Source organism: Asparagus officinalis, chromosome 7 (assembly GCF_001876935.1).
Source record: "Asparagus officinalis chromosome 7, Aspof.V1, whole genome shotgun sequence".
NCBI classification, from domain to species: domain Eukaryota; kingdom Viridiplantae; phylum Streptophyta; class Magnoliopsida; order Asparagales; family Asparagaceae; genus Asparagus; species Asparagus officinalis.
Window position 1 is genome coordinate 16219074 of NC_033800.1, and position 20814 is coordinate 16239887.

At 43.9% G+C, this 20814-nt stretch overlaps 1 protein-coding gene and 1 long non-coding RNA gene across 3 annotated transcripts; both read left to right on the forward strand.

Annotated features, from left to right (window-relative positions):
* LOC109850960 lies at positions 13117-13848 on the forward strand. 2 transcript variants are annotated; one of them, XR_002249629.1, is made up of 3 exons: positions 13117-13309; positions 13383-13610; positions 13760-13848. It is a non-coding gene; the product is annotated as an uncharacterized LOC109850960 (long non-coding RNA). The 2 variants fall into 2 exon arrangements; XR_002249628.1 differs by having other exon boundaries at positions 13679-13763.
* LOC109846749 lies at positions 14021-15055 on the forward strand. The gene is made up of 4 exons (XM_020415993.1): positions 14021-14066; positions 14147-14335; positions 14411-14841; positions 15050-15055. The coding sequence occupies exons 1-4, from the start codon at positions 14021-14023 to the stop codon at positions 15053-15055; spliced, it is 672 nt and encodes a 223-aa protein (XP_020271582.1).

Genomic DNA, 20814 nt, shown 5'->3' on the forward strand with positions numbered 1-20814 from the left:
AATAAGAACAGCAAGACTCCGACAAGTATAAGAGTATAAACTGCTTCTCAACACTCCGAAGAGTATACAAGTATAAACTACTTCTTAATACTCCAACATGTATACGAGTCTAAACTATTTCCTTGCTTTCACGGAAAGTTCCTGGAGAGTGTCATGCCTGGTATTCTTAAGGATAACCCGGTCATGTAACTGAGTATAATGTCAGACTCAGTTCCGCAAAGAAAAGCTGGGGGTGGATGATTCATGTAATGGAAAGTTCTCAGAAGAATCTTACATGTAATTTTCTTAGGGATAACCTGATCATTACAAATTAGGTAATAAACACAAAACTCTCACTGTGATTTGTACGAGTCAACACTCCCGGTATGATTTGTACTCCCACTACCACTTCCAGCTCGGTCAAACCTTCCTACAGTTAGGACCATAACCAAAATCCCCTCTCGGTTCCTTCCATGAACGAGAGGCCCACAAATCGAGCGATTAAACCTTCCTGAAGTTAGGATCGTCTCAAACCTCTCACTCGGTCAAACCTTCCTACAGTTAGGGCCAAAATCAAAATCCCCTCTCGATGAACGAGAGGTCCACTTTCAAATCGAGTGATCAAACCTTCCTATAGTTAGGGTCATCTCAAACTCCCTCTTGGTTAAACCTTCCTACAGTTAGGATCAAAACCACAATTCACTCTCGATAAACGAGAAACTCATCTTTAGTTCGGTAATCAAACCTTCCGACAGTTAGGATTATCCAAATCTTTTTGATTCTCAGAGTGGAGATCCCCCTCCTAGTTTCACCCTCCCGGATTCTGAAAGTGGAGATCCCACTTTGAGTTTCCTTTGGCAACTGGAGATAGAACATAAAATTTTTCCTCTTCAGTTTTGGAAGATAGAATATAAAATTATTCCTCTCCCGTATCGGGTTCGTCTTTGCCCCAAGAGAAGACACCACTTTTTCAAACTTCTAAAATCTGTGCCTTACACGTACGAGGAATTTTATCCCGAATCCTGAGTAGGGATAAGTCGACGTCTCACACACGTTGCCGGTTTAGTATTTTACCGATTGAAGAAGACACCAGAATCCGAGTCTGGGGATTTTTATCATGAATCCTAAGCAAGGATGAGTCAACGCCTAACACGTGTTGCCGGGTAGTCTATTCCCGTGACAAAGACGAAGTCTACGTATTCAATATCGTAGCACTAAAAGAGTTAACTCTTTTAGCACAACGTTATGTGTAGAACGGATTTAAACAATCTGTATGCTAGCCCGACTCAAACGGTAGTCGGTAAAGGCTAATCAAACCCGTTGATGGCTGAGAATTTTCCAAAAATTCTATAAGTGCGAGTTATTGACGCATCAACTTCATTAGTTGGTCTCGTGACTTGAGCATCCAACAACTTCAGGATAAGATCCATATATACAGATGAATCAACTTTCATAGTTGGTCCTACAACTCCGACATTTAGGACCGTCATGCTCCAATACCTTAAGAGTTTAAATTGTGTAGACTCCAGCAAACGTACGAGTATAAACTGTGTCAACGTCAGGCGATCCGAAACCCTAGGTCAACGCCAGTCAACGCGTTCCAACGAAAAAGTCAACGTCAGGCGATCCGAAACCCTAGGTCAACGCCAGTCAACGCGTTGCAACGAAAAAGTCAATGTCGGGTAATCCAAAACCCTAGGTCAACACCGCTCAACGCGTTCCAACAAAAAAGTCAACGACAGGCGATCCGAAACCCTAGGTCAACAACAGTCAACGCGTTGCAACAAAAAAGTCAACGTCGGGCAATCCAAAACCCTAGGTCAACGCCGGTCAACGCGTAACCCTAGGTCAACGCCAGTCAACGCGTTACGATAAAAAAGTCGACGCCAAGCGATTCAAAACCCCTAAGGTCAATGCCGGTCAACGCGTAACCCTAGGTCAACGTCAGTCAACGCGTTGCGATGAAAGAGTTAACGTCAAGCAATTCAAAACCCTAAGGTCAACGCCGGTCAACGCGTAACCCTAGGTCAACGCCGGTCAACGTGTTGTGACAAAAAGTCAATGTACGATGATCTGAAACCCTAAGTCAGCACGGTGTGACAGAGGTAGTCAGTTCTAAGTCAACTCAACGACACGAGCCAAACTCAACTCATCCGTTTTAGATTCGAGACTTCGACGACGGCCAGACGATAAACACAGCGTCGGAAGAACTTTAGCTACTCGACAAAACATCGAATAGACTAAAAATCAAAGGAGTTAAGAATTGAAGCTAACTACAGGTCCTTTACGCCAACCGAAGGCTGGACCAATCACATCCAAAGTATTCCAAGCTCTTCTATAAAAGAAACGAGACTGGAACACTTTGGAGGGGGTATCTGTAGGCGTCGAAAATTACCTATAGGTCTTCACGAACAGCTTGAAGCTAAGAGAAGACGATGAACATCACTATCCAAGTCACAGAAGCTTTATTAACGTCGACGAACGCTTGAAGTGAATCGACGGAGTATGTGAAGCAACGGAGTTTCAGAATAACGAGGACACGAACTAATCGAGAGCCCCGCGTCATTTACGAAAGGCGGAACACCCCTCATGTCTTATTTATTCCACAGATGATTCAATCATCGGAGCTTGTAGATCTCCTCGCCGGCTTTCCAATGCACTTTGAATCACTCAAATCCGAGTTCGGATGAAGAAGTTACGGCGGAAACAGACAAGTGCACAAAACGGACTCTCAGCCTAAGCTAAGACACCCCGAGGTGTCTCAGCCCAAACGAGACACCCCAAGGTGTCTCGGCCTAAACCGAGACACCCGAGAGTGTCCTAGGCCCTAAAAAATCAGATTTTTTTGTTGTTATGCAGTTTTAACCGTCTGGATTCCCCGGAGCCTATAAATACAGCCCCAGGGCCCTTATTTTTTCAGATCTGGAATTCTCAAGCGTTGGCGAAGCCCTGCCGGACTGAAGATTAAAGGTGCACGAATTTCAGAGAGGAGAAGGAGAGATCGGATCGAGTTCGTCAGCATAAAGAAGAGGAGCTCGTCAGATCTGCAGTTCTCGTGTTCGTCCCTTAAGATTACCCCGTTGTGGTGAGATCTGCAGTTCTCGTGTTCGTCCCTTAAGATTACCCCGTTGTGGTGATCTTAAGAAGAACAATTATCTCGCTGTTGCCTTCGTCCCTTAAGATTACCCCGTTGTGGTGATCTTAAGAAGAACAATTATCTCGCTGTTGCCGAGATAAGCGCTACGACTTCTTGATTCCTTCGCGAATTGACGAAGCTCTGCCCAATTTTTCAGCAATCAGATCTGATCGACGGTGGTTTACGGATATCAACGTCCCCGTCACAGGCCAAGTTCCCACGCAAGCAGAAGATCGATAAACGATCTCTGTGTTGTTTGAAGAGAATTGTACTTTTGGTTTGTTTTCATTGTGTAAAAGTCTTATAAAAAACTAATTTTTGTTTTCTGTTGTAAACGTCTGAAGTTTGTAATGAACATCGCAATGAATCAAACAATTTTCTCCGCAAACAGTCACGGTCGACCGCACATGTGGCCTGGTCGACCGACCAGAAGGCTAAAATCTTAGCTTAATTAATTACAGGGTTTCGGTCTACCGGACTAGTCTAGCGGTCGACCGAACAGGGTTAGCGGTCGACCAACCTAACCTCGCGATCGTCCGGACAGAAAGCCAAAAGAACACCTTGTAGTGTGCACGTTTTCGGTCGACCGACCTAAGCCTGCGATCGACTAGACTGCATCCAAATTTCTACTTGCTTCATTTTTCCTGTTCTTCAACGCTGTTTTAGTCGTTTCTACAGCAATCAAACTCCTAACCTCTCAAATTCCAACTGGGGCTCACTCCGGCAGGCCAGTCATTTCTACTTGAAGGAGTTCATGTACTTATAATAAAAAGTTAGGACAAATTTTTAAAATTGAGCCTTTTAAATATTAATTTACAATTTTCAATCTAACTCTAACTTAATTAGCAATTTCGACATAGTTTCATGAAAATAGGTCGAAATTGCTAATTAAAACTTCACGTGATTGTCAATTCTGTGAAGTTTTGTTTAAACTTCACAGGATTGTTAATCCTGTGAAGTTTTATTCACCAATTTCGAAGATCGAAAATGCTAATTAAATTAAGGCTAGATCAAAATTTGTAAATAAATATTTAAAAGTGTCTATTTTCAAAACTGATACTAAAAAGTTATTGAGAATAAACTATAACTAAACACCATTTACTTCTGGTATATTCAGTTGATGTATAATATAATATAATATACTCAGACAGAAATTGACAATAAAGCATTCAATCCTGTGATATCTGACTTATGCCCACTCAATGGGATGAATAAAGCATGTTTGTTTCTCTCTAAAAAGCCAGAAAACTCTACAAACACCTCTGGCACACCCAAGAATTGATTAGATTTATCAAAAACTTTTCTTATTCTTCAAGCAAAGAAAGAGGTATTTAGGTTTCTTGATAAGCTACAAAACATCACCTATTTAAAGAACTCAAATTCCAGGCTAAAATTTTTATTATTTGGGTCATTAAATAATTCGATGGAGCGCTTTCATTTGAGTTTCTTCACTAATAATTTTCTTTTTTTAAAATTTTTCCTTTATTATTATTATTATTATTATTTGCAAACAAACAAGTGAACAACAAGTTCTATGTCAAATAAATTCTCTCCGAATTTCAAGGATAAAACAAAGTAAAAATATTATATTTTGAGAAATATTTGGAGACTCTTGAAGGTGCATTTCTGTGTCTAGAAATAATTTCCTACTATTTCCATAAATAATCAAAATGGGCCAAATAACTCCAACTGAATCAATTGATTTGAAGAAGATGGCTTGAGTATGCTTTTAGGGTTTATACAGCGAGGCATGGTCTTTATGGGCTTTCAGAGAGGCCCTTTACATATCTTAAGTCTTAGAGGTGCACTATAAATTTCTTTTGTAAATTTTCTTGCTATGTCTTTATTGCCTAATTGGAGCTCTAACTAAATTCAAAAAGTATTTATTTCAAAGTGAATGAATTTATCCTTATTCCATTCATTTCGTTTAAAGAAAGAAAACAATGAGAACTCAACCTCTCAAGACCAAATTTGGTCCTAAGTTTTTTTTTTTGTTCAATTCAAATATATGCTTTTAACACAATTGTATAGCTCCAGCCTCCAGTATATCGATTAAGACAGAAAAATTAAAATTTATTTGGACCAACTTACAATCAAAACAATCCCTGTGGTTTTTAGGAACAGGAAATTACTCCCAAGTGATATTTGGAAATTCCCCCACATTCATGCCAATTTCTATGAAGTGAAAAAGAAAATAAAAGCATATAATTGTAGCGTACGATAATTATTTGCTATCTCATAAAAACATGCATTATAATTCTTATATGGTAAATTGCTAGTTGTTACTTTCCCAAGGAGAAGGAGATAAAATGTTAAGTCTTGAAATCTAGGGGGGGTTTTGTTAAACCTACAAGCCAATTTTGTGTAATCTAGCCTATAATCTATGCTTCAAAAAGGTACAACTAAACTCTACACTCTTAATTCTCACACATTAAACTAAGCACCGTACTCTAACCATATAGTTTTGTTTACGTCCGTAGAGTTGAGTACTGTACGTGGCCTCACTAATGTTTTATTTATATATTTTTATTTTCACCAAACGCTGAAATTAGTTTAAAAAATATGAGAAAATCCACAACCCACCAACTCACCAAGCTTTGGATCAGATTCTTGAGCATGGAATACCACACCCTATTTGTACATGATCCCATAACAATACCATATTTCATTTTTTACCATGATTGTGTATTTAATTCTTTGTAGAACTTTATAAGAATTAGATAGGGTTAGAGATCTATCATTATTAGGAGTTTGAGTTACATCATGATTAGGAGTTTGAATCCTATTCTAATTAGGAAGTTAGGTTAGAGATAGAGTTTTGGTTTCCCTATATATATATTCTTCTATTGTTGGAGGAAAAACTAAGAAGAAAAGAGTACAGAAAAGATGCAGTAGAGAGAGAGCCAATATTCTTGTAATCTAGGGTTAGCAGAGGGCGTAGCCTGATTCAAGAATATTGTGCGAGAGGCGAGTGTTTCATGATCTTTATCCGTGCAAAATATTACAAGGAGTGACCTTTGGAGAGAATATGAGAGTTGATTATGTATGTGAGGTTGAGAGATTGAGAGACAAGAGTTGAGTGGTTCCTCTTGTAGTTCTCCCTGATACATAGTGAATTTCTTGTATTGTTGCCCTGTGGACGTAGGTCGAAGTTGGTCGACGAACCACGTGAATCCCGGTGTTCTTTTTTTTTTATTGTGGTCGTTTTATATCTTGTTGATTGTAGATTGGCTTCGGAGTTGCGCATATTATAGTAGGCGGGGAGAGTGAAATTCCCCATCAAGTGGTATCAGAGCGATGATAATGGATTCGGGAGCGAATTCGCAGGATAGAAGACGATGTCGTGCAAGATTGAAGATCAGTATTATAAGAATCAAGATGAAAAGAAAAAGAAAAAGAAAAATTACTGTAGCAGCTGCACACTGTAGCGTGTGGTGGGTACTGTTCACACAGATCCAACTGTTGAGATTTATTTGTCTTTTGATCGAGGATTTGGAGGCGGATTTTGATGATCCAGAAGTCGTTCCTAGGGTTTTTTGACATGCTGAGTTTGTTTTTTGCGTTGGTTTTATCAAATTCAATATCTACAGTGGCTGATTTGAATTTTGATCATGGTTAGAGAATGAAGACTTCTTCGGGTCCAAAATTCGATATTCCGCTATTCAACGACAAGACAGATCTGATGGTTGTTTTCGTCAAAAGTTGCCTTCATCATTGATTTCATTAAAACTTCAAACGTTACAAATGAATTCAAATAACGAAAATAAAAATTACAACTTTCTTGAAAATAAACACAAGATCCGTTTGTCGTCTCTTGCTTGCGTGGGTCTTTAGCCTGTGACGGGGACGTCGATATCCGTGGACTACCTGGCAATCAGATCTGATCCATAAAAATCGGGCAGAGCTTCGTCGATCCGCGAGGAGATCTAGAAACTTGGAGCGCCTATCTCGGATAAAGCGAGATATTTGCTCTTCTTAGGATTACCGACGAGGGGTAATGCTAAGGAACGGATGCGGGTGATGTAGATCTGATGAAGAACTCTCTTGTGTTGAAGTGCTCGATCATTCTTCACTCCAGCAGGGCTTCGCCAATTCTCCCCAAAAATCCAGATCCCCAAAAGTGAGGCCTAAGGCTTCTATTTATAGGCGACACCCCTGGGGTGTCCCCAAAAATCTAGGACGCCCCTGGGGTGTCCCCAAAAATCTAGGACGCCCCTGGGGTGTCCCCAAAAATCTAGGATGCCCCTGGGGTGTCCCCAAAAATCTAGTACATCCCTGGGGTGTCCCCAAAAATCTAGGACACCCCTGGGGCGTCCCCAAAAATCTAGGACACCCCTGGGGCGTCCCCAAAAATCTAGGATACCCCTGGGGTGTCCCCAAAAATCTAGGACACCCCTGAGGCGTCCCTAAAAAATCTAGGACACCCCTGGGGCGTCCCCAAAAATCTAGGACACCCCGCTGTAAATTCTTCGTCCGAACTCGGATTTTAGTGATTCGAATTGCGTTGGAATTCTGACGAAGAGTTCTATCAGCCCCGATGGTTGGATTATCTGTAGAACGAACGAGACACGAAAGGCGTTGTTCTTTTTGTAAACATCGCGGGGCTCTCGATTAGCCTGTGCCTTCGTTATTCCGAAATTCTGTCAGCTCACGTAGTTCGTCGATTCACTTCAAGCGTTCACCGACGTCAATCGAACTCCTGTGAACCAGATAGTGACGTTCATTGTCGTTCCTTAACACTGAGCTATTCGTGGAGACCTATAGGCAATTTTCGATGCCTACAGATACCCCCTCCAAAGCGTTCCAGACTCGTTTCTTTTATAGAAGAGGCTGGAATACTTTGGATGTGATTGGTCCAACCTTCAGTCGGTGTAAAGGACCTATAATTAGTTTTAACTCTTGGCTCCTTCAATTTTCGGTCTATTCGATGCTTTGACGAATAACCGAAGTTCTTCCGACGCTGCGTTTATCGCCTGGCCGTCGTCGGAGTCTCGAGTCTACAGCTGATGAATTGAGTTTGGCTCGTGTCATTGAGTTGACTTTGAACTACCTCCGTCACATTGTGTTGACCTAGGATTTCAGATCACTGTATGTTGACTTTTTGCCACAACGCGTTGACTGGGGTTGACCTAGGGTTACGCGTTGACCGGCGTTGACCCTAGGGTTTCGAACGTCGAATATTGTTTTTTGGTCGCAACGCGTTGACTGGCGTTGACCTAGGGTTACGCGTTGACCGGCGTTGACCCTAGGGTTTCGAATCAACCTGAGGAGAACCAGTTTATACTCGTGTACTCCTGGGAGTTTCGGGAATTAGTTTAGCCTCGTGTACCCGTCGGAGGTTGACGGGTTATCCTTAAGAATATTATACATAATATTCTCTAGGAACTTCCCGTCCATTGTGAAAAATAGTTTGGACTCGTATTCTCATTGGAGTGTAGATACGAGTGTTGAATACGTCGTAAAAATATCCTAGAAAAGGATCAAAGTGTATATAAATTATCCCCAAGTCTTTCTACACGTTCGGGCCAACACTTCGCACCTCATACGCGTGTGAACCATCAAAAAAATGATTTAATCCGGTCCGGTCCGGTTCATATAGGTTCGGTTTACTTGGGTCCGGTTCACTTGGGTTTGGTTCGGGTCAAGTGGATTTGGTCTATGTGGGTTTGGTTCGGGTCAAGTGGATTTGGTCCAACCAAAAAATAATCCCCATTACAAACCCAATCTCCTCTTTCTTTTCTTTCCTCTCTTCTTTTCTTTCCTCTCTTCATTTCCAGCAACCCGTCCCCATTTTTTTTCTCTTTTCTTTTTTTTTGTTCGGTCCCCAGCAAGAGGAAACCACCTCCCCCCTTTTTCGGTTTTGAGCTCTCCTCTTTCCTCAAGAGCTCTCCCTCATCAAGCCTTTAACCCATCTTCTTCAAGGTTTTCCACCTCTTCTTCTCCAAGGATTCAAGCAAGGCAAGTTGGGTTTAGAGGATTTTGGGCTTCATCATCCTTACTCCTCCAAACTTTGGTAAGAACTTCTCATCCTCTCAACTTCAATTTGATTTCCCCTTTTTTTGAATTCTTCAAAATCCAAAACCCTAGTTTATTGATTTGGGGGAAAAAATCAAATTTTGATTCTTGGTTCTTGAAAGTTGGCCGAAATTGGAAGGTGAGTTCTTTCATCTTTGATTGCAAAATACTTTTTTTTTTCATGCATACATATGGCCGAAATTTTATGTGGGTTTATATACAAATTTTGATGAAATTTGAGGGTTTTTTTTTTGTGGGAAAAGATGGACTGAATTTGAAGGGTATATGTGCAAACATGAGGCCGAAACTTGAGGGGGTTATTTGCAAAAGAGGGCTACCATTTGAGGGGGTTATTTGCAAAAGAGCAATCCACAAAGTATAGGGGGGCTTATTTGCAAAAGGGCTGGAATTTTGAGGCTTGGATGTTTGACACAATTGGCCACAACTTTGAGGTGTGCTTCATGCAAAGAGATCACAAATTGTTGAGGGTTTATTTACAAAATTGCCCATAAATGTTTTAGAGGGACTTATTTGCAAAAAGGGCAGAAAATCCAAGGCTGAAAACCAAGAAGTTTAGACCACAAAACTACGATCAAAGTTTTGTGAAAACCAAACCGAAATTTGTGGAGGGTTTTTTTTGCAAAATTGGCTAGATTTTACAAAAGGATTTATTTGCAAGATTAACCAAAATTGTGGGGTACTAGGAGTGCTATGTGATCATGTATGATGACCATGACCCAACTCGAGCGTGTCCTTGACCCGAATTTAGCCTTGAACACGAAGGGTATTCTGGGTATTTCATCAAAATTTACCGCGAAAATGACAATTATTGTTTCGCATGCGCGAAATTTGTAGGTTTAATTAGACTTCAACTATAAAATCCTATTTATACACAGGATTTTAATTAAAGCTCTTAATTTCCCTTTTAAATTTCGCGTATTCATACTTTAGATTGTATCTGACTTGCTGCTTTTCATTGCAGGTTTCCGATGCCTCCACGCCGATCTCGACTTCCTAGGAGTCGATCCCATTCGCAGCCTAGCGAGGAAGAAGTTCCCGCAGCATCCTCCCCTCCAGCAGCTTTCTTTTTTGGGGGTGGGAATTTTTTTTATTTTTGTATCCCCGATTGATCCCTTCGCGGGTCATGAAGGAAGAACTGACACCCTCCTTCGCGGGGGTCGAGGTTTCGGACTTGGTGGTTCTGTTATACCCTCGTTTGGCCCCTTCGGGGGTCATTCGGGAAGGGCTGACACCCTCCTTCGCGGGGGTCGAGGTTTCAGACTTGGTGGTTTTGTCATACCCTCGTTTGGCCCCTTCGCGGGTCATTCGGGAAGGGCCGACATCCTCCTTCGCGGGGGTCGAGGTTTCGGACTTGCCTTGCTTGGCTAATTCAAGTCTTCTGGTATATTGGGGCGATTTTGTGTCGTCCTACACCTTATAGGTCGGTGTATGTTACCACGTTATTTACGTGATGATGCATACCGTTCTTCCAGTGTAGGACACTCAAAATCGTCTCTCCAATTATCCCGTGACTGATCTTATCTCGCTTTTTATGAGCTTTCTGACTCTATCCTTGTGTTTTGTTGCAGTCGAGTTCCCCGCGGGCAGCCTTCCTCCTCATGCTAATACTGGTTGTAGCCGGGAGGTCTTCTCTTCAGCTTCCATCAGGCAGGCCGTTAGTCCACTCCCTCAGTTTGACAGAGATCGCTCCGACGAATCCTGTCGTTTGATACGGGATGGAGGGCGTCATTGCTTACGCCAGCTGATTACGGACGCCTCCTTCACTGCAGATTCTACTTCCACTCAGACTTTAAAGAAGCCTGGTTTTCTGTTCGAGGATCACGCGGAGGATCCTGCTACGTTGACTCTTACCGAGGAGCATTGGCTGAATCTTCATGAGGGAGCTCTCCTGTATATTCCCTCCATTCCTCGTCAATATTCTTTCACCTATTTGGAGGGACAGGCCGTGGAGCGACATATGTCTTGGCCTCTTACCTATGATGCTGAGCGAGTTCAGTGTGAATATACCTCTCATTATAAGATTCCCGGTTCTACTGGGTATCATGATATCCGTGGTCTTCGACCAGGGATTATGGGTCTTGACACTGCACCCCCAGGGGAGGTATCAGCAACTGCTCCTACTGTGAAGAATCGTCTGGCTCATCTTGGGAGAAGGTTACCTCCACCAGATTACAGATGCTATGGTTGGGCTTTCTCACAAGCCAAGGGATGGTGGACACGCATGACCAGTTACGTCTTGGGGCGCTGGGAGAAGGATTTGAAGAGCAGAGGATTGTATGCACCTATACGGGCCACCATGTACGGACTTCCGGTCAGCTGCCGCCATTTCTTGGCGTTGTTGGAGACATACATGCCCGACAGTAACACGTTCATGACCAGCGGCGGAGAGTTAGGGTTGGCCTTACATGAGATGTATCAGGTTTCTGGTCTTCCAATGGGGGATTGTCCATATCAGGAGTACTTTCCCTCGAACCAGCAGTTGGGGTGGTTGAAGAAGGATACTCCCGACATGCATGATACTCTTTGGGACATCACTTGTCATTATTATACCTCCTTGATCAAGATTTCTCCTCCAGCGAAGAAGAAAAGGCAAATCAGCTTGAAGCAGTTTGCTGTCTATCTGTTCCCTAATTTGGAGGGTGACTCCGGCGAGCCCCTTCGTGAGTTAGATGTCCTGACCCCTACCGTCATTAATGAGTTGATGGAGAAGGCTAAGGCTCATTCTTACACCATTGCCCGTGTTGAGGGAGCTTTTCCTGCAGGAACCAAGTTTCGTTCGTTCTTCCGCCGTGCACAGAAGTCCATCGAGCCCCGGACTCTGCTAGCAGGCTACATTGCCCTCTGGTTGAAGAAGTGTGTTGTTCCGTACCGGTCTTTAGACGCCTTACCTCTCGAGGTGCTCTTCCCCGCAGTTCAGCTAGCTTATGGGAGGGAGCTTTCACTGCTCCCAGCGATGGTTGCCGGCATCCATTGCGGGCTTAGGTATCTGGTCAGTGGTTTTACACGGGTGGGTTCTAAACCATCGACCGAGCTTACTTGTCCGAAGGTCGAGCTTCCTTATGCGTATCTGATGGCGTGGCTCGTTCTTCACCGTCCTGACTTGATGTCGGCGCCCAGCGTTGTTGATGTCCCCGTTCCTTTCGTGCAGCTGTTGGAGAGGAGCAGATGGCTCGGGAAGAAATTCGGCGATGCACAACGAGAGCTTCAAGTTCACAAGAGCTGGGAGTTCTTCAAGTGTTTTCCCCACTTTTCGGGTCGCTATGGTGATGTGCTGACTGATGAGGAGAAACCCAGAACTAATCGGACTGCTCTCGACGTTGGTTGTTTCCGCTGGTTAGTGAACATCCGTGTTGGGTATCTCGTTCTCCGGATGAAGAATAATTGCCACATAGAGCCTTACCTTCCCTGCCGTTTTGCTCGTCAGTTCAGTTACGACCAACTATATGTTGGGAATCCGAGCCGTGGTTTGAAGGTTGAGGGGGGGCTTATTGATGGCGTACGAGCATGGCTATGGACTATAGTGGGCTGCACCGGAGCCCACTTTGCTCTTCCTTCATATAGGCGCAAGCCGATGATTACTTTCCTCAGTTGTAAGTGGTTCTTCTCCGCCAATGAATCCATAGGTGTGAGGAGTCTTTCAGAGTTAGAGTCTGAGTACTCGGTCCAGGTTGCTATGATGGCTGCTCGTAAAGCTGAGCTTGCTCAGAAACAGAAGAAGAAGTCTGCCAAACCTCCTCTCTCAAGCAAAGACGATGAAGAGCTCCTTCCTACTGACGATGATGACGAGACTTCTGAGGAGGAGTATGTGGATATAGATATCGACGAAGAAGAACTTGATGCATGTTTGTCATACTCTTTGATCCTCTTTCTCAATTTCAATTGATATCCACGAAAGATCTGGTTCATTTAATGAAATAATCCCTATCATTTCAGGTAGGACAGCCGACGACCATGAGCCGCTCGCTTCCCGTCGTGCGAGATTCAGGCCTGGTGGCCAAGCTCCTACCCAGGTTGATACACGTGGCCAGTCCACGCACGAACGACCCGTTGGTTCTATGAGGGGTGATATTCCGAAAAAGAAAAAAATCGCTCATAAACCACACGTTGGTCAGCGCTCCTATGAAGTGGATTTAGGAGACTTCGCCGACAGGGAGGAAGGTAATACTTCGTCGTTTTCATTGCTTTAAGATGACTTACCTTCTGGGATTCGTAATCATGTTTTATGTTCCAGGGTTCTTTGAAGAGGGCGAACTCCCATTGTCTCCCGTATTCACTGGTTCTGATAATATGGATAGCTTCATGGAGCAGATGTGCGACGCCCTTCGTGACGGTTCTCTGGGTATCATTGATCTTGGATAGGTGAATAGTGTTGAGCCCACCGTTCCATATTTAGGTATATCTACATCCGATGATACCCTCCTCAAACATGGGGAGAGAGAATCTTCTGTTCTTGCTGCAGGTATTTCTGAGCTTTCCCTTCTTCCTTATCTTCTTATACATATCTCCAACATTTAGGTTGTCCTGCAGATGTCGTGATGGAAAAGCCAGCTGAGGGTCAGATCTTTCATGATGTTGGCTTCAAGGAATAGAGGTGTGCCTCTGTACCAGGTTCCTCGGGACCCGACGCTGGATTATTAGCCGATATGTTGGCTGAGCAGGCCACCAGAAGAACCGTGGGACCACCCTTTGAGAGTGATTCATTCATAGGTATATATCTGATTCCCTTCATCTTGCCTGATATTTTGTCTCGGAGTGACGGACTTGCAGGTACGCATACGATTTAGGGACATCGTACTCCTCTTTATTTATCTGACTTTTGACTAATATATGAGTGCAATCATAGGACCAGCCACCGGGACTGATACTCTTATGACTCCTGGCATTCCCCGGATACCTGAGGATGATGGACCTATAGGTATGCAGATGACCTTATCATCCCGATCCTCCTTATTTGTCTAAATTTTCATTTTGACTAATAAAGAAGTGCAACCATAGGATCAGCCGTTGTGCCTGATGCCACTATAGTTTCTGGGGCTGATAGTTTGCCTGAGAGCGGTGTTTCCCCGCCACAGCCGAGAGGTATGACTGATTTGCCTACAGGGGTTGATATACCCTCCATGACTACTCATGTAGTTATTTTGGAACCTGTCGGATTTCAGCCTGAGGGGACCTCCGTTGGCCTTGGTATGCTCGGAATTTTCCTTTAAATTTTCTTATCGTGTTCGATAATCTCTTAGCTTTCCACACTGTTTCTTGTAGGATCTCGATCATCTCTATATGAGCGTGTCCGCGCCCTCTTGGCTGATACCGATCCCGATAAAGATATTTTTCGTACAGACCTCGGCCTTTTTACTGTCTTTTATAACGGCATGATCGAGAAACTTCTTCATCGAGGATACAGTTTTGATCAGTTCAGGCGTTCTTTTTCTCGTCATATGCCGATGTTCAGAGAAGAAGGGTATCCAGAGTTGGCCGATTCCTTCACTGCCGATTTCACTGTTCTGGAGTCAGAGATCCGAGAGTTGAAGGAGTTGAAGGCTGGTAGAGCTTCTTCCTTCGTGTCCTCTCAGATGGAGCATAGGCTGACACAGTGGCACGACCTGAGATCTTCCATCGGCAGCGAGCTTCGATCACATGAGCATTCTGTTGCGCAGCTGATGGCTACCGTGGCGAGGAAGGATACAGATAGGGCCGAGCTACTCCGCTCTTTGGATTCCGGCCGCGAGGAAGTGGCTAGGTTGAAGGAGGCCTTGAAGCACGCCGAGGAGTCCATTACTATCATTGCAGAAGACCTGGCTGGAGTAGAGCATTCTCGTGGACAGGCCCTCGAGAAGCTAGGATCCTAGAGACTCCGCATTTGCTTCTTTCATGATATTTCTTTATTTACTTTGAACCCAGCAATGATAAAATTTATAGGATTTTTGGCAAACCCCCAGCCCTTAACGGGTTTGATATGCCTTTACCGATTACCGTTTGAATCGGGCTAGCATGCAGATTGTCTAGATCCGTTCCATATGTAACGTTGTGCTAAGAGAATTGCTTTTCTTAGACTTAATGTTATGCCTTTAAATACATAGACTTCACCATTTCTTATAGGGAAAAGGTACCCCGCACCGCGTATTAGGCGATGACTTATCCCTTCTTAGGCTTCGGGATAAAATTCCCCAGGCATAGACCATGATGTCTTTTTCAATCGGCGAAAGACTAAACCGGCAATGCGTGTTAGACATAGACTTTGGGATTTTTAGCATGTCTTTTTCAATCGGCGAAAGACTAAACCGGCAATGCGTGTTAGACATAGACTTTGGGATTTTTAGCAAACCCCCAGCCATCAACGGGTTTGATGTGCCTTTACCGACTACCGTTTGAATCGGGCTAGCATGTGAATTGTCTAGATCCGTTCCACATGTAACGTTGTGCTAAGAGAATAAATTCTCTAAGACTTTGTGCTATGATGTCGAATACATAGGTTCCACCATTTATTATAGGGAAAAGGTACCCCGCACCGTGTATTAGGCGATGACTCATCCCTACTTAGGATTCGGGATGAAAGTCCCCAGAATTATACTCTGGTGTCTTTTTCAATCGGTGAAAGACTAACCGGCAACGCGTGTTAGGCGTAGACTTATCTCTATTTAGGAGTTGAGATAAAATTCCCCGTGCACAAAGTGCCCGGATTGGAAGTTGAGAATTGTGTCTTTTCTAAGAACAAAGACAGACTGGGAAATGGGAGAGGAAGAATTTTATATTCTATCTCCCAGTACTGAAGAGGAAGAATTTTATATTCTATCTACAGTCGGAAAGGAAACTCAAGGTGGGATCTCCACCCCCAGAATCCGAAAAGATGAAACTAAGAGTGGGATCTCCACTCCGAGAATCGGAAAAGTTCAAACGGCCCTAACTTTTATAGGATTGGTCATTTGAATCAAAAGAATCCATCATTCATTAAGGAGGAAGCCCAATTTCGACCCTAACTTTTATAGGTTTGGTGGAAAAAGGAACAAAGGCGGATTTTCGTTTATCGAAAAGGAATGACTCGGTCTTAGCCCTAACTATTTGTAGGCTTGACTAAGTGAGATCGGGAACAATCCTAACTTTTTATAAGTTTGACTGTTCAAATTGAAAGTGGACCTCTCGTTCATGGAAGGAATCGAGAGAGGGATTTGGCTTTGGCCCTAACTTTTATAGGTTTGACCCAGCAGGAGTTTGAGATGACCCTAACTCGATTTGAAAGTGGACCTCTCGTTTGAAGGAGGAATCGAGAGGGGATTTTGGCTTTGGCCCTAACTTTTATAGGTTTGACCAGAACGCAAAGAGAGTGGAATACGGGTAGCAAAGAAAGTGCCAACCCATATTACCACTCAAAGGGGGACAAGAAGAAACATTCCGACATTCAGAGTTCGAACGTGGATTTCTTATTCATCACTTCTACAGTGACTGGGTTATCCCTAAGAATACCCCATGTGGTATTCTTCTGGGAACTTCCCGATGCATTGGTTATCCTGAAGATACTAAGGATAGTATTTTTTTCAGGAATTTTCTGTTTATCGGCATCATAAGCCGGTCACCGTCCTTGGTGACAAGGCAATATGCGCCACTCGAGTAGACTGTCTTCACTACGAATGGTCCCTCCCATTTGGGTTCAAATTTGCCCTTCTTCTTGGAATTAAGGATCATAGGCCGTCTCTCAGCTAGAACCAAATCCCCTTCTTTGAAACTCCGTTGTCGAACCTTTTTGTCGAAAGCTCGAGAGATTCTGGCTTGGTAGAATTCGATATGCTGTTGAGCTTCTAAACGCTTCTCATCTAGCCTTTCCAATTCTTCAAGGCGCTTCTGATGTTGCTCTTCGGTCGTCATTTGAGTCGCGAGAGCGATCCGAAAAGATGGGATTTGAATCTCCAATGGAAGAACAGCTTCACATCCGTATACCAGTGAATACGGGGTTGCTCCCGTCGGTGTGCGCACCGTGGTCCGATAGGCCCATAGAGCCGTGCCAAGCTTGTCATCCCAGTCTCGTTTATTAGTTTTCACAAGTTTTGCCAAAACCTTTATAATAGTCTTGTTGAAGGCTTCGGCCAGTCCATTCGCTGTGGGATTATAAGCTGTCGAAGAGATGTCCTGAATTCTAAACTTTTCGCAAAACCTGATGAAGGCGTTGCTGACGAATTGAGGACCGTTGTCATGTACGATTCGTCTTGGTACACCATGCCGGTAGATGATATGGTGCTTGATGAATGCAATGACATTGCTCGTTTTAACTTCTCTGAGTGGAACTGCCTCAGCCCATTTGGAGAAGTAATCGGTAATCGCTAGGATGAACCGGTCACCTTTGACTGACGGGGGATTTATAGGACCAACAATGTCCACCCCCCAGGTCTCAAACGGACATGACGTAACCGAAGGATGCAGATGCTCCGGAGGTTGGTGCATGTAATTCGCATGTATTTGACATGCATCATACTTTCGGGCATACGTGATTGCATCACTCATCATGGAAGGCCAAAAATACCCCATTCTTCTGATGCGATCATAAAGCTTGGGGCCAGGTTGGTGTGCGCCACACTCTCCTTCATGCGCCTCCCTAAAAACTTCTTCAGTCTCTTTCGTCGATAAGCAACGCAATAGCAAACCATCGTACCCCCTGCGGTATAACGTTCGATTCTCCGTGTTATAGTAGAATCTCGGCGCTCTTCGTCGGATTGACTCTCTTTCTTTCATGTCTTCTGGTATAATTCCATGTAAGACGTAATCGATGATGGGGAAACGCCAATCTCGGGGTTCAAATTCAATTTGGGTTGAGTGTGTTTCCTTAATCTCTTCTTCTTCGCTATCTTCATTGTAGATCGGCACTAAAAGTTGGTGAGTCCTCACTGTAACAAACTGTTCTGTTTCGGGAGGTTGTGCCAGAGATACGGCCAATGCTGCTAACGCATCTGCATAGGTATTCTGTAGTCGTGGAATATGTTCGATAAAGAATCCTTCGAATAATTCTGCCATCTCTACTGCCATCTTATGGTATGGTATTAAATCTTGGCTTCGAACCTCGTACTCTCCCTGAACTTGTTTAACTATCAGTTGAGAATCGCCGAAGGCTTCGAGATACTCCACCCCCAGTTCTTTAGCAAAACTGAGTCCTATGAGTAATACATTATATTCGGCTACGTTATTTGAGCACGGTTCAGTCAACGAGTAAGCTCGAGGCATCACGTGTTTTCCCAGGGAAACTAAGACAACTCCCACTCCGGAAGAAATCTTAGAACTTCCAGGAGCACTTGCAACATTAGTTGCTCGCGAAGCGCCGTCGAAGTATAAACGCCATACTTGTTGGTGTGAAGTCGCGTTGACTTCATGGGTTTCATCCGGTAAGCCGTCATATATCTCGGCGGTATCCGTAGTAGGATTGTCTGCCAGGAGATCACAGATGGCCTGTCCTTTCACTGACTTCTGTTGTTTAAAGTGTAAGTCGTATTGGGACAAGAGTAAGGCCCATTTTGCTAATCGCCAGCTCATGGAAGCTGGTTGAGTCATGAATACTCAAATCGGATTAACTTTAGAGATGACATAAATGGTCTGCCCGACCAGATAATGCCGCATCTTCTGAATGGCGAACACCAAGGCGAGGCATTCTCTCTCAATCATAGGATATCGAGATTCGGCGCCTACCATGGTTCGGCTCAAATAATATACTGCCTGCTCATGACCGTTATCGTCATCTTGTGCAAGTAATGCACTTAATGAGTGGCTCGTCGCCTTGACATAAATCAAGAACGGTTTGCCCGATTTCGGTGCAACGAGTACAGGAGGTTTCGAGAGATATTCTTTAATACTCTCGAATGCTTTTTGACAAGCGTCGTCCCACACGAAAGATACGCCCTTCTTTGTGAGCTTGGAGAATGGTTGGCATTTTCCTGAGAGGTTCGAGATGAACCGACGAATATAAGCTAATCGCCCTTGCAATCCTCTGAGCTCCTTGAGGTTTCTCGGAGGCTGCAATTCATTAATCGCCTTTACCTTATCAGGATCGATGTGAATACCTTTGGTGGTGACGACGAATCCCAGGAATTTACCACTAGACATTCCGAGGAAAGACTTGGTAGGATTCATCTTCAATTGATGGGCTCGCATCAAGTCGAACATGGTCTTCAAGTCCTTAATGTGATCTTTTTTATCATGACTTTTCACGACCAAATCATCTACGTAGCATTCGACAGTCTTTCGGAGATGCTCCTGAAAGATTTTTGACATGGCTCCCTGATATGTAGCACCTGCATTCTTCAAGCCGAAGGGCATAACCGTGTAGCAGAAGACGCCGAGAGGCGTTCTAAATGCGGTATGCTTTTCATCATCTGGATGCATCTTTATTTGGTTATAACCAGAGAAACCATCCATAAAAGACATTCTCTCGAATCCGCACGTATTGTCAATGATAACATCCGTGATGGGAAGGGGAAAATCATCTTTTGGGCAAGCAGCGTTGAGGTCTCTAAAGTCAATACAAACCCTGATCTTCCCGTTCTTCTTAAGGACCAGGACAATATTGGCAAGCCATTCTGGATGTTGCTCCTCCCTAATGAAGCCCGAGTCGACAAGCTTTTTAACCTCAGCTTCGAGCGCCTCCATCATTTGCGGACGAAACCGTCTTTGTTGTTGTTTAATAGGTTTGACATCCGACTTAATATTAAGACGATGCACTGCTACGTTTGGATCGAGCCCTGGCATGTCTTCATAATTCCAGGCGAACACATCGATGTACTCCCTGATAAGAGAGATTAACTCTTCTTTCTCCTCGGGTAGGAGACTGTCGCTAATGAATATCGGCTTCGGATTTTCCTCACTTCCCATATTCACTTGGACTACTTGATCTTCGGTAGGAGGTTCTCTTTGTTCGAACCTATCACCATACTGCATGTTTAGATGATGAACCCAAGGATCTTCCCATATCGGCATCTGGTCGTCTTCCTCTATTGTGGTAGGATCGACCGTAACCATGTTCGACATCAACTTTTTGAACATCTCACCGATACTAGTATCAGAATCCTAAGCTGAAGAATCAGATGAGTATCCGTTTCTAGCTTTGTTAGCAATTTGATCGATGACTTTCCAGCAACATTCATCGTCGGATGAGGAGACATAACCAAGACCTCTTTTGTGGCGATAATAATCATCAGGTTTTTCCTTTGGTACATAGGCCATTCGAGGTGGAACTCGCGGACCTCGACCAAAGCAAAGACCCTCTCCGAGTGTGAAGTCATATCCATACCTTTCCATCATATCGCGCGCTTTCGCATCATATCTAAATAGATGAGGGGCAGGTTTATCTTCATCGTCTTCTTCTTCTAAGAAGTGATCGGGTATCGGAGCTTCTTTTCCTTTGCCGTAGACGACTTCTTTTCCACCCCATGTTCCTGCGGGGATGACAAGCGTCGCTCCGTATGGATCTTGTACCTGTTTTTTCGTCATACAAAATGATTGAAGTGGCATATACAAGTCAGGGTTATCATATAGCTCTTTAGTGACATAGCGATTTGGAAGCTGCGTCTGGCGGTGATTTGAGCTGCGTTTGGCGGCGATTTGAGCTACGTTTGGCAGCGATTTGAGCTGCGTCTGGCAGCGATTAGAGCTGCGTCTGGCGGCGATTAGAGCTGCGTCTGGGTTGCGTTTGC